This window comes from Aedes aegypti, chromosome 2 (assembly GCF_002204515.2).
Source record: "Aedes aegypti strain LVP_AGWG chromosome 2, AaegL5.0 Primary Assembly, whole genome shotgun sequence".
Lineage (NCBI taxonomy): Eukaryota > Metazoa > Arthropoda > Insecta > Diptera > Culicidae > Aedes > Aedes aegypti.
Window position 1 is genome coordinate 124739326 of NC_035108.1, and position 15493 is coordinate 124754818.

At 36.9% G+C, this 15493-nt stretch overlaps 1 protein-coding gene across 1 annotated transcript; it reads right to left on the reverse strand.

Annotated features, from left to right (window-relative positions):
* Positions 1 to 303: 303 nt before the first annotated feature.
* LOC5575143 (glycine cleavage system H protein, mitochondrial) lies at positions 304 to 14755 on the reverse strand. Its single transcript, XM_021842225.1, has 4 exons — positions 14200 to 14755; positions 939 to 1018; positions 661 to 856; positions 304 to 591 (listed from the first exon to the last, which is right to left on the reverse strand). The coding sequence occupies exons 1-4, from the start codon at positions 14315 to 14317 to the stop codon at positions 494 to 496; spliced, it is 492 nt and encodes a 163-aa protein (XP_021697917.1). The 5' UTR covers positions 14318 to 14755; the 3' UTR covers positions 304 to 493.
* Positions 14756 to 15493: the final 738 nt, after the last annotated feature.

A 15493-nucleotide genomic window follows, 5' to 3' on the forward strand; every position in this document is an offset into this window, starting at 1 on the left:
AGAAACAAAAAATCTAACGCGCTCTTAATATTTTTTGTGGTTAAAAAAATAAAACTACTGGTAGTGTGGTTAAGCTTCTATGGAAATTTCAGGTCAGTTGGAGCTCTAAGTGTCTAAAATTGGCCATTTATAGTAAAAAGAGTCAATGCGTAGTTTATTCCGGCCAGTACTGTATGATTTGTTAGATAGTTAGGCAAACAACCCAAAACCTTAAGGCATATAGACCCAAAATGTCCTATTAGATCATCAGTTTTGCATTGGATTGTCCATCATGATTCAGTTAGCCACTGATTGTCAACAAGCTTCGTATTTAAAATATTTTTTAATTTATAACTTACAAACATTCGATCAACATAGGACTAATCAGGCGTAGCAACTAGTTACTAATGCATAGATGATGGCAACGATTGATTAGCTGCTCGGTATCAACAGACGATCTTTGCCCTTTTTGTTCGAGGGCATCTATTTAGCTCCGATCCGATAGAAACTGAACTTAATGGCCGTCGCTCTTGAGGAAATCCGCATACTGCTGTTCGTTCATCAGTTTTGTTAATTCTTCCGTTTTCGTCAATTTCAGTTTGAACAGCCAACCTACAACGACGATTTGATAAAGATTAGTTTCGGTGGAAATTTACTGAGTAACGAATGTTAGTCACAAACCATTTTCGTAACACGATGAGTTTACCAATCCGGGTGTTTCCTCGACCGCGGAGTTCTTCTCCGTAACCACTCCGGAAACAGGGGAGTAGACTTCACTGGCTGCTTTCACACTTTCCAGTGCTCCACATTCGTCCTTTTGCGATAGCTTGGTTCCAACGTCCGGGAGCTGTGCGAATACTACATCACCGAGAGCTTCCTGCATGATCGAAACAAGAACAAAAAGATGTTGAAGAAATGCATCATCAATGAACAAAGACTCATAAAGATTGTGGGCCTACCTGTGCAAAGTTCGAAATGCCAACCGTTCCAACTTCACCGTCGACGGAGACCCACTCGTGTTTATCAGTATATAACCTCTCTGAAAGTGAAAGCACAGAAAGAAAACAATCTTCTATGTAATGGATTTCCTTATCTCATTATTGCATGTTTGAAATAATTTGCCTATGCCAACATTTCATAAATACGTAGGAGATGACATCAATCCTCTTGGATGTTTTGGTATTTTTTGTTTCTAACCTACGCTAATCTATCTGGGGAAATGTCTCCACCGAAACACACATTGAGCTCTATCGGAACTCAACACGCAGCATCATACAAAAATTTTACGATCGAGATTACCCAAGAAACGGACCACGATCCTCGTGGCTTCCAATCGCTATGAGGCCAACAGTGGTGAAATGAAGAACAAAAAAATGTCGTTGATTCGTCAATCACCTTGAACCGAATAGAGAGATTACTCACATGAACTTGGGGTCATAATTTTACTACTGCAAGGTTATCGCACCCATATTTCACAGGCTGATGGCAGCGTGCGAAACATGTTGATCGAAAAGAATTGCTGACTCTAGATGCGACCCACAGAATACGATCACGTCCAATAGACATGTACAGAAGACGGATGTCGACAGTGAATCAAAACCAAACCTCAAATAAAAAAAAAAACACACAAATCTGGCGAAACAAACATCTGTATGAATTAAAAACTTGATCCACGGTGCTCCAATTACCGTTATTATCAAATAAAATATACCATCCCAACGGCAGTACGGGGGCCTTCCTTAGCCGAGTGGATAGAGTCCGCGGCTACAAAGCAAAGCCATGCTAAAGTTGTCTGGGTTCGATTCCCGGTCGGTCCAGGATCTTTTTCATAATGGAAATTTCCTTGATTCCCTGGGCATAGAGTATGTCGTGTGGCAGTGACAGACGAATGCGAAAATGGCAACATTTGCAAAGAAAGTTAATAACTGTGGAAGCGCTCATAAGAACACTAAGCTGAGATGCAGGCTCTGTCCCAGTTTGGATGTAACGCCAATAAGAAGTAGAATCCAAACGGCAGTCAGCAGTTGATTCCTGACATTGTTCTGCACTTCTGGACCGAATTTGAAAAAAATATCCTTAGTCAGGATTTTTAATTACGCCCTTTAGAAGTTTATATGATAGAAATCACATAATGTTTGCCCCTTTAACTTGTGTAAACATACAGTTTTTAATATATTTTTTTATTTTTTTATCTGGTTTTAGATGTTTGAAATTACTTGTTTTCTAAAATTTATCTAGACTGTTATTTGAAAAGGGCCTATGCTTTGTTTAAGTATTACTAATCAGCCAATACACGAAAACTGATATCTATCGATCTAACGCCTTCTAGTGATTTCAAGAATTTATGTATGTATAATTCTTAGACAGGATATTGAGATACGCCCTTTTGAAGAGTGTGGAAAGAATATTGCATGGAGAATTCCGTTACACTTATGATCAATCGTTAGGTGCATACATAATCATTACTCATTTGCGGTTGTTCTTATTTCATTCAATTCAGCGGTTGCATAAGATTTACACGTACAAATATTATCTGGATTGACATTAGAAAAGGGCCAAAGTATAATTGAATTATATACAAATCAATATAGCTGAACAATGACTGCATCAAAGTTGATCGAAATACTCAAACATCACATATCTGAATCTATATTATATATCTGTATACTATCCAATTCTATTTAATTGTTTTCTATTTAGGTCTGTTATACTCTATTCAATTCTACTCTACTTAAATTTATTCTATTCTGATCCACCCTACTTGTTCTTATACCTATTTTTACAAATTTACAGGCTTGAATAAAAATAATGTTTCTTAGATTCTAAATACAGTCACCCCACGCATTTGAATCACCCACAATTTATGAATCAGCTGACTTCAAAAGACAAAATTATTATCAAACTTGTCATAAAACATCACAGAATTATTTTTACTGATAAGAAACTATGTGTAAAAATAATTTTGTGATGTTTTGTGACAAGTTTGATAATAATTTTGTCTTTTGAAATCAGCTGATTCATAAATTGTGGGTGATTCAACTGCGTGGGGTCACTGTACAAAAAAAAATTGAGTGCAATCTAAAATTATTATTTATGCTCATGCATAAATAATAATTTTAGATAAAAGAGATTGCTTTGAATGTTTATTTTCAAGTAAGTCAAATAAAATTGTTATTGTATTAAGAATCTATCATTGCTTTACCATATTTAATTGACCTCAACAATCAATTTAATTTCGAAAAAATACATATCATAGCAATGAAATTCGATCGACAGGCATACATAATAGGTTAAAAACAAGATTAAACAAATTTAGCGGTCCTTCCTTGGCCGAGTGGTCAGAGACCGCGGCTACAAAGCAAAGCCATGCTGAAGGGGTGTGGGTTCGAATCCTGGTCGGTCTTTTCGTTACGGAAATTTCCTTGACTTCCCTGGGCTTAGAGTATAATATTCTAAGTATAATCGTACCTGCCACGCGATATACGAATGCGATATGGCAACTTTGGCAAAGAAATTAGAGCTTTCTTAACACCTCTACCAGCAGTTTCATTTTTTACCGCTAAAAATATATTCAAATAGCGATAACTTTTTTGTTTCTCGATATTTTGCACAATTTTTTCACAAAATCTCAAAAAACTCTTCTATTTTAAGAAGCCGTGTTGATATTAATCATTGGTGTTCTGGTGTTAAAGATATTGGGGGACCAACATTTTCCATATGAAATGTCTTCGGCGGCCATTTTGTTTTTGATTAATTTATCAGAAAAATAAAATGTGTAGTATACAAAACCAGATAATAAGGAGATAAAAAAATCTGAAAAAATCATACAAATCGGTTCAGTATTCTTGGAGAAATCTGAAAATTACGATATGAGGTTTTTCAGAGTTTTCAAGATCTTTATTTGTCCAGGGTGGTGCCAGACATATAAATGCTCATTATTGAAAGACGGCTGCACCAATTTGCTTCATTTTTTTTCACAACATACTCGCATTAATGTATCATTTTGAGGAGCGAATATCCGAATACGATAAAAATTCTGTAGCCTGCGATATTTACGTGGGTTATGGTTACGCGTCGGTCCCCCAAGGAATTTTGGAATATCTTAAGATCCAGATGATCAATTATCAATATTGACACATATTCTAAAACTAGAAGAGCTTGTGGAAAAATGGTGCAAAAATATCTAGAAACAAAAAAGTTATCGCGATTAGAATATTTGTTTGGCGATAAAAAACTAAGCTGCCGGTAGAGGGGTTAATAACTGTGGAAGTGCTCATAAGAACGCTAAGCTGAGAAACAGGCTCTGTCCCAGTGAGGACGTTAATACCAACAAAAATAAGAAGAAAAATAAGGGGAAAAAGAAGAAGAAGAAAATGGTGTTAACAATAATAAATATTTCCCCTCAAACATGTTCAATGGTTAATAACTACATATCCTCTCTTCCAATTTGGATTGACAAGCAAATAGTTGTAGAAAATAGGGTTTTGCTTAGTTTTTTTCTGTGAAGAAACTTTGAGTGTAATCGAAAATTTCAATTTTATCCCTAACATGTACACTGACCTACTTCAACTAAGTTCCTTATATGTAGTTGATTTTATGTTTCATTACTGGCAATCAGGTTTAAAACCTATTTTTTGTATTTTATTTTAAGAAGTTTGGAGTGTAATCCTACATTTATCTTTCTACTCAGTTTTACGCATCGTTTATACACAATCAAATCATGAAGAGAAATTACATGTCATTGCTCTGTAATTCGATTTGAAGGCAAATAGCTTTAATAAAAAAAGTATTTCCCTAGATTTTCCAAGATTTTCTGCAAAAGAAATTTCAAGTGTACCCAAAAATTACTATCTACCCACACATATTCCCTATGCTTCTAATAACGAATTCATACCGCAAAAAATACATGTTAGTGCTTTGAAATTTGGTTCATAGTCAAACAGTTAAAAAAGGCATTTCCTATGTCTTCTCAGTATTTTGAATTTTGAGTGTAATCAAAAATGCGTCTCTCATGTTCTCTGCAATTCAGCCAGCAATTTTGAGTCGAAAAATCTCAAAAATGTCTTATCGAACAGAATAAATTTGAACTATAACGTTCCTCTCATGAGTTGAAACTGATCTAGATGAGTTGTAAGTTATCTATATCAAATCCAAAGGAATCATAATGTATTGCAACTTATTCCAAAATACTTTGTCGAAGATTCCAAACCTCTAGCATACACATCAAGAGCACAAAAGGTTTTGGCATGTGAAATCTGTGATCTACACAAATGTGCCTCGTTAGGGTGCTCAAAATTTGTTTTTGCTTCACATGCATTAATTGTTTAGTTATCAAGGGTCATTCGGGTTTGAAATGTAAATGCTCATGTAGCTCATGTTTAATTGCTCTATCGGAAATTTGAACATGGAATGAAAGAAATCATTCAGAGAATTTTCTGTGATAGATCTGCGTGAACTTCTCCGATAAACCGCATGAAATCCTGTTTAATTGCATATGAAAATCTTGTAGAATATTAGTTTGAATCCTTAAATTTGTAGATTATATAAGAATACAATTTTTCAAACAATTTTCAAAAATACAAAAGGGTATCAAAAGTCATAAAAAACTTTTCTTATATGCGTGTTATGAGTTAAGGTTTAAGCCAAAACTAAAATCATTTTGATTTCTGAGCTACGAAAAAATACACAAAATTTCAAAGTGTACTCCGTCTAAAGGCGGGGTTGGGTATTAGAGGGTTAAAGTAAGTTGATAGAAATTCTTCGAAAAAAAAAATCTGGTGAGATCAGCAAGCCTATGAAACTGAAGCAAAATTTGTTGAATAATAATTACTAATTCCGGGAATTGTTCACATTGTTAACACACGACTTGTTGTTTCAGTGAGAATTGCTCATACAGTGGGATTCCGTTTTTGGCATGCTCCATTTTTGACACCCCCTGGTTTTGGCAACAAAATGGATTTAGCAACATTCTTGAAAACCATTGAAATTTGTAAATTTTTGTTAATATTATATATTTTTTGATTTAGTCATTTGAACAGCGGGTTGGCTTCACGATGTGTGGCCAGCCAACTTGAGTCTTCCGGTAGATAATACACAAACGATTTTTGTTCAGATTTGGTACAGCTTGTTTTAACTCTCTAATACCCAACCCCGCTTTTAGATGGGTACACGTTGGAATTTGGTGTATTTTTTCGTAGCTTGGAAATAAAAATGATTTTATTTTTGGCTTAAGCTTTGGACACGCATAGGAAAAGTGTATCAGTTGTGGTCATAGTGGTTTCCTATTTGGCCATATGCGAAATTACAAAAATATTCACATTAAGAATCATTTTGAATAGTTCAACATGAAGACATAATTGATATCTTACTACTTAAACAACATAAAATAATCAAAAATTGAAAACTATAAAATTCACACGTATGGTGAAATAGGGAACCGAAATTTCATTACCTACAAATGCCTGGAGTTTATTTATTGTGTGATACAAAAAATCGTACCTTTTGTATTTTTCTACGATCAACCTATCACAGAAGCCTGGTGGTTTAAAAAATGATTTCAAACCTGTTTTTTCGTTAATTACACGAAAAAAAAATGTTCCAGAAAAAAATTACAAATTTCATATTTTTAAAAGTATTGTATAAACTTATATTTTTATTATTGCCAAAAATTAGTAACCAGAAAATGCTTCAAGAAAAATTCAAAAGTATAAGGATGTTCAAAAATGAAAATAATAAAAATTGAAACCCAGAATTCATAAATTCGCGAAAAAATAAATCATTGCCCAAAACGTGTTTAGAGAGATAGATCGAAAATTAAAATTTGGATGTTAGAGGGTTAATAAATTACTGACTCCATACTTATACAGAGACTTACACAGAGTTTTAATCATAAATTTCGTATGCACTCTTCAGCTCACTGTTATTTTTATTGTATAATTACATGCATTGCCCATGCAAACAAGTAGTATGCATAAAGCTTATAAAACTTTGTATTAAAAATTTATAACAAAGTGCTACTCTACGCAAATCTGCTTCGAAGTGGACCGTTAAAAAATCTGGCCATCATGTAGAGCATTTATTAACCCGTTTAGGCCTGAGTGAAAGCAAAACTGCTTAAACCCTCACTGCTCAGCTAATACTTAATGGATTAAAATATTTTCTGTCAGTATACTGGTACACGTGGCTGGAGTTATTCCGGTGAGTCACAGGGTCAAATCGGGTTCAAAGGGTGGTGTGCTTTTGTGCCCCTGGAGGTTGGCGAATTTCAAGCCACAGATAATTTCCGGAATCAGATATAGTGTGGCTATTATATCGTGGAATTTCAAGAAACACGCATCAGCGAAAACCTTTTGAGAAACGATTGAATTGGATAACACTGCGGAATACGATTTTGTCTCAAGCACCAAAATGCCACTATTTACATCATTAAAGGTTGCTAAATACATTGCCGTTTTCAGAAACATCATAGCACGTTTAGTTTTGGAGATATCGGCTGTTGAAAATGCAAAATTGGCTATTTCAGACAACTTGCATGCAAGTTTGCAATCTTGTTTGGCAATTTATTTGCTTAATTTGCCACAGAATTCAAACTTCAAGTGTGTAACATTACTTATGAACAAAGTTTAGTATACTTCCTATGCTCAAAAGCTATTTTTTGATGGTTTATAAAAGTAATGTATTCTGCCATAAGAGAGAACCGAAGAATTTTTTATGGAAACTGGAAACATGTTTGTTTCTGAATCCTGAAATTTCATCCAAATTATATCTGAAATGAAAATTAAAGTCCTTTTTAGCATGCTTGGTCGATTAGAGCACACAAAAGTTTGATAAATCATATTTTAAATTCCATGTAAACATCAATGAAATCAATGTTTTATACAACTTTGGTGACCTGTAGCTAAAAATTGTGACGTGTTGGAACGTTTCTGAGAACGGCATCAGATTGAGCAACCCAAAATCTACTCCAGACATAAACAGCTAAAAATATGTTGTAAATTTAAGTTTATTTTCATGCAGATATTTGGAGCATCAAAATAAACCTAAATTTCAACGACCATTCCATTATTTTTCAATCGAATTAACTTTAAATTTACACGATCATGTAATACTCAACCAGTTTTAGTTGAAAATTAAATGAAATTTAATTTAAATTTACATGATGCTGTAACAACACACGAATTTGATTTATTTTTACAGTAGACTTTAGTTTACATCACATTGAAATTTAAACATTTTTTTCTGTGTATAATTTTGTCCTTGAGACACGCAAAAATGTCATTTTTGTTACACTGTGTAATCATGTGACCATGTGGAGAGACAAAGTGATTTAACCACGAATAAAAACAAAACACTATTTGAGTAGATTTTACACTGGTCCAAAAACGTCGTAAGTAACTGAATGAACAGCTTATCATGTTGGCATACACTTTTGGAGGGAAACGATAGAAACTACCTAGTATTTTAACGCGAGCTGATTGCATGCAAAATTTAAGCGATGTACACGGCGAAAAAATGTTGGAAAAGCATTCATTTTAAAACAGATTTAGAAGACTGGTTGTGATTCTTCTTAATTAATTATCTCAAACCCGTATGAAAGTTACTCGTCGACTTGAAAAAGTAATCGAGAATTATTATGTCAATATCAGAGAGCAAGTGTTATTGTTAAACTTTACGACACACTAACGCCTTTGCTTCACAAAAAACGAGCACACCAGATTCTTAACAATTAAGACAAATCAATGTCGCTCAGTAAATTTGTGAAATAATCCCAAGAATATGAGATGATTTTCAAGTAAATTGTGAATCAATTTGCAGCGCACATGGAAAAAATTCAACGGCGCACTAGGGCGCCGTGGTGCGGTTTTTCACGCGCGTTAAAAACACAAATAATTCAAAAACATGACGTTAAAAAATAACCGCAGTACCGTAAGGACGCCATCCACCGCTCATTTAACAGCATTTCAACATGTTAAATTCTGCCAAAAATCAGTCGTTTTATATTTTTCATAGCTTTTTGCGCTACACGCAAGATCAACCATTTGTATTTTGTAGGAAAAAAGTTGAAATGTGAAAAATGTATAATGGTACCAAATGACATGTATGCCAATGATACAGGTTTAGGGCGATATTCGCCGCTCGTCCTAAGTATGAGGCCCTATATACACAACACTAGTATAGTACGACATCATATGTAACATTAGCAGCTGAAAAGCATTTTTTGATCTGCCATAGTAAAATCATTGTTGAACTCATATTTATTGCCCTAAACAGCCTAAAATTATATTTTAGAAAAACTGTATAAAATAAAATTATATAAATTTCATTCTGATATAACCCTGTTTGGTATACCAATACATGCTAATAACTTTTATAGCGAAAATTTGTTCAATTTTTATCAAAATAACTCAATGAGCGGTGAATGGCGTAATTACGGTAATTCAGAATCCGATGTAAAAAAACCTGAATCAAATTTTTATTTTCTATACAAAAAAAGTTCTACATTATGATTCGTATGGTCATGGAACATCGAAAAACATGAGATATTTTTTTAACGTCGTTTTTTTCAATTAACGCAATTTTTTACGTCATTTTATAAATAAACGCGGTTTTTAAGCGGGACATCGACCGACGTTACAAAAAACCTTAGTGTAGGGTTAGAGGAACATCGCGTTAAGGAATACAAAACCAATACAACAGTGAGTTATGGAGTCAAGGTAGCTATGGAAAACATTTTTTACTCCAAATCTTCAACATAACTTTAACTAATATCAGGATATAGAATTTCAATGTCAGTGCATTGTAATTAACATTAGCGAACCTGAACATATGAAAAATATGAAAAGTTGTACGCTTACGACCCCTTTCTCCCCTTGTTATTAACCCCCTGTGATTTGTGCATGAACCTTATGAAGTGACGTAGGGGGTCATGCACAAATTACGTCACGCTTCAAGGGGGGGGGGGGGTCAAATCAAGCGTGACAAGCCTTACAAAATTTTCGAAGGACTCATACAAAAAACGTGACAAAGGGGGGGGGGGGTGAAAAAGTCGAAATTTAGCGTGACATAATTTGTGTACCACCACTAGTCCGTTATTTAGGTTTATCCAGAGCTGGAGATCAAGGATAGTGGTATTTGTAATTCCAAAGCTATGAGAAAATCTGGTAAATTTACAACTTCTTCTTTGTCTTGGCATTACATCCTCCTTCGCTTTCGTATATCGTGTGGCAGGTACGATGATACTCTATGCCCAGGGAAGTCAAGGAAATTTCCATCACGAAAAAATCCTGGACCGACCGGGAATCAAACTCAGACACCTTCAGCGTGGCTTTGCTTTGTAGCCGCGGACTTCAACCACTCAGCTAAGGAAGTCCCAAGTAAATTTACAGTTGGTTCAGTTAAAAGAAAAATAACAGTCATCGTTTTACAAATGTTCATCCTCACTAGGACAGATTTTCGTTCTCACTAGGACAGATCCTGCTTCCCAGTTTAGAATTCTCATGAGCATTTGCGCAGTCATTAACTGAGAGGTTTTTGACGTTGGATAACGTCTTACGGCAACATATGGGGGTACAATTCAGAAAAACGAAAAATTGAGCATGTAACGAAAAATGGTCAGGTTTTGACCGCTAATAACTCAGTCATTTATCGATAGATTTTCAATATTTATCCATGAATCGATTGGAAATTTATCTACGCGTCGATTCAAATGGAGGACACTATTGATTATTAGCAACAAACTATTGAAATAGCGTAAAACGTTGACCCCTTTCTTATCTAACCAATCACGTTCAAGCACATTTTTCGGTTCCGCTTCCCACTATAAAAGCGTACCGCACCCTGCTTCTTCCCTCATTCTTCTTTTTGCGGTCGGACTGTGAACACGGTCGGGCGAGTCATTTTCGCTTTGCCTTTGCACCCGCCTCACAGTTCAATTTGTGTCATTGGAAGAGGAAGACGCAAGATTGATTTGCGGCGGCGATGACGATCGCTTTGGAACTTCTCCGAGCGGCAAACTACTGCCGCTCGGAAAAGCGCTCAAGCCATCGTCATTGCCACCGCAAATTTATCCGCGCTTGCAGATTTCGACTCGTGATAAATTCAGCTTCGGTGGTCAAGAAGTAAGCCCGCTAGGAACGAAATACCGCAGGCCCTCTGAGTTGCTGATCCAAGGAGCTGCTGCTAATCGAGCGTCGGATTGGTGAAATCGCACAAGATTTCAAGAGTGAGCATCGTTTCCAGATTTCGATTTATGCCCGGTGATCCACAACCCGCTGGTCTTGTGCGCCATCCACGTCTTGAAACATTTAGCTGGTTCGTCGTATAAGCAAATCGGCGCTTTTCAGGGCCATCAAATGTGTTGAAAAGAGTTAAAAGAATAATATTCCCGACCTTATTACATCTTATATTTCTCAATCAATCTCACAGCTTCAAACTTTAATTTGTCATGAATAATTGATGGCACGACAATTTGATACTGTATTCGCGGATGCAGCTGCAGTGCCGTCGGGGTGAGTGCTCTACATTTAACAACGATTGTAAAATAGAGTGTCATTTCCAACAGCTTCTTAGACTTGCCATATTTTATGAGAACATATGTAACAAAATTGCGACATATTTAGAATGCTTCTGAAAAGAAAATCTCATAGAACAATTTTCATCATTTTGGCACCTAAATTTTCCTTCATACTAAATAAACTATTGATTATCAATAGCTAGCCATTGACTATTGGAAATCTTTCTACGAATCGGCTCCTATAATTAAAACTATTGATTTTCATAAATAAACTTTTGAAAAATCGATAAATATCAAGGCATGTCTTATTTTCCATAGAAAAGCACATTTTTCTTGTGTAGTCCTAGCACAGACATCATTGCTCGATATCTTAGCCACTTTCGTCATGCAAAGGGAAACGCCCCTTTCGGTCTTCTTCTTACTCCTCTTTATTCTATCGTTTTCAGTCAAAGCCAACCAAGCTTTAATGAGCCCCGCGCACATCAGTCAATCGTCGACCAGCAATTGGAGAAGGACTCCTATCGGAATAAATTTTACACATTCGTCGCTTCCGCTGCTTCTGCTCTTGTTTATTCCCAATCCAAGCTAAATGCTGCGGGTTCCGCGAAATCGCTCATCATGGCCATGGGCATCCAGCTAGACCATTAAATTCGTGGAGAACGCGTCTAGAAACCTTGAAAATTGCCGTCGGAGGAGTGAGAAAACCAACGAAAACAAGAAAGCACAAAATTACCGACCGCATTTCGATTTAATCGTCTTTGGTAATCTTTTGGTGTGTTTCTGTCTAACAATGGATTGACAACCCAGTTCGATCGACGGTGACTAGCCCCAACCGTCCATTTCAGGACGACCATTTCATTTTGAAAGAGTTGTGAGAATTTTCCACCGTGAAGAGCGACATTACTGGTGACTGGATGTGATTGATTCAGATTTTGGTCAGTAATTTGCATGCAATCATTTATCACGGCTAAATAATGCTTCGCGAGAATCACAGTGTTAAGAAATAAAATTCCCATTGTGCGCGCGCTGACAATCGTCGACAGTGTGTGCATGAGTCGGATAAATCGCGAACGGCACTTGAATGAAGAATCCATTACCTCGCATTTAGTGATGACTGTCGTCGCATGCTAGAGCGATCAGTATCAACTTGGCGAACAAAGAGCTAAAACCTATCAGCAACAGCTTTGTTGACGTTTTGATTTGGTAAGAAATTGTCGAATCGAAATACACACACAGAGAAGACTGCAAAAATGCTACCGCCGCCCGACCTCTGCGACGGGTACCTAGATAAAACTTTGTTTGCCATTTATCTCCGTTGAAAACTTATCATTCGAAATTACAATTGATAACTAAATTATTTAATTAATCAATTGTGGCCCTGTAAAGGGTTGTTGTTTGAAATTGTGCTTCAATGCAATTAGAGCGCGTTCGCCACGGATACGACGAGCCAGCTGGATGTACTTCGGCATGATGGTGACACGCTCGGCGTGGATCGCGTACAGGTTGGTGTCCTCAAACAAACCAACCAGTTAGGCCACGCTCGCTTTCTGCAGGGCCATGATGGCCGAGCTCTGGAATCGCAGATCGGTCTTGATCAAGAAGTCCTGCGCGATTTCACGGCCAGATGCTGGAATGGCAACTTGCGGATCAGCTGTGCCGCACACGATCCGCAAACTCTGCACCAGTTATAATGTAGAGCTGGGCTTGTCAGATGATTATGGTGACATCTACGCTGCCGAGATCACTACAATGAATTGTCGGGCACTACTGGTTTATCTTTACATTTCCCCGGATAGAACGAAGAAGCAGAAGAAGTTCTTCATGGCGCGGAATTTGTTCAAATACCTAAAGGAGACCATGCCAATCATCGTGACAGGAAACTTCAACATCGATTTGAGCAAAGAGGAGAACATGGAGTTAGCGGACTTCATGGACAAGTACTTAAACCTCAAACTGGCTTCGGAACGCACTAAAGCAACCAATCTTAATGGATCATGCGTGGAACTAACGTTCAACCGGAATATTTGTCTGGAGAGCAAAAGTTACCGCTCATGCTTCTTCTTCCATCGATCGTATGAAAAGGTCGAAAAGCAGTGTTGGGTCGAAAATTGGTGCTCTTCCCCTAGAAATCTTTCATAAGTTCGTGACGGTCTCAAGCCACGAATTAGAAGAAGCTAACGTTATCCAACGTCAACTTGGCGGTCGTATCTTGGAAACAACCTCTTACTTTTTTTTTTACCAAAGGTGCCATTTTCACTTTCCTATATCCTGTGGCTGGTACGATGATACTCTATGACCAGGGAATTAAGAAAATTTTCATTACGAAATCATCCTGGACCAATTGGGACTCTAACGCAGACACCTTAAGCATAGCTTTGCTTTGTAACCGCGGACTTGACCACTACGGTAAGGAAGGCCCCATTGATTCTTGAACCCGTAGAAGCAAACACATTGAAGCTCACTTCAAACATTTTGAATTTTTCGCCACGTGTTCAAACGTGCAACACTAAATTTACCCGCCGTGACATTTATTGTGTATCCTCACTCGTGTATCTCTCGCAATGTTTGTCACTCATATCTTGTTTCACTTTGATACAACATCTTTGATTTATTTTTGTTTTTATCTTCACTAACCCAACTTTTATCGAACACTACAAAATGCACAAAATCTAAGTTTTCACCTGTAGACAATTTTCCCTCATAATTACCTTTCAACAGCGAACTAGTGGTGCTTAGAAACCGCCACTGATATCCGTGGTGTGACTTGATGGATACACTGACCAGCTGGCCAAGCCGCAGAGAGGTACGGATATGACATAACACCATTTTCGACACTGAAATGCAGCGGTGGCTCCTACTCAACCCGGGACAGAGAGATGTGTACTGGTCTCGATGGATATGTTCGCTCTACTGAATCAGCTTAGCTCTTCGCAATCAACAACTCAACTACGGGGAGTTGAAAATCTCGCTTATCAAGCCGGCAAACGAACTTCTCACCATGCAAGATAGTGTGCTTGGTGTGAAACGATTGCTGTATTTGTTACTTTCCCCCAGCAAGCCTACTGTGTTTGCTACACGAAATTGCAGCACACATAAACAATTTTCGATTTAATCAGCACACCGCCTGCTGTTTTTCGGAGTGATAAGAAAGGTCACCACAATCAATAGTAAACTATATGGGATTACGCTTATGAAAACACTACTGAGGTAGCGAAGGTTTATCACAACACATTGCGTTCAGACGGAGCGGGGTCTGTTGTCAAAACAAGGAGAGACAAGACAGAAATGCTACTCGCACAGGGTGTATCGTAATATCGTATTGTGTTCAACGTCGGTTAATGAATTTAAAAAATATGTGAAGTTGAAACAGGTCCGTCACACTCGGGCTCAGATTGGGTACCACTTCTAGTACTGCTTTTGGTCCCTCGGTAGTACAAAAAGTACCCAAGTTTGACAGATCGCAGTACACTTTTCACGGCGTCCTAGATTACCTTATGAGCCATAACATTTTGGGCAACTGCATGGGACATCAAGGTCTTTAATTTGTCTTTGGTTGAAATATATTAATCTATTTTTAATCCGACTGATTTGTGAATTTGATCAAAATGGCAATACATAAGCCTATAAATTTCAATTTTCAATGAAATCAAAATGGCGTCATATATACTACTATTAGATTATATACCGTCGTTGGGGGTGACAATGGGTCAAAAAGGGATGTGTACAATTATTTATTGAATAAATATTGCAATTTAACTACAATAAACTTCAAATTTGGTGTGTATGTACTTTGATGGTACATTAACAACTGTTCAAAACATTGAAGAAAAATATTTATTCACAGCGGCACCACAAGTGAATGAAAAATGACCCAATCTCACCCCATAGAGGGGGTGACATTGGGTCACTGTAATTGAAATAACTTGTTTTTGATAATATGGTTGCAAAACCATTCACAGCTGAAGAATATGGATGAAATACGATGCAAACAAGATGAAAAGA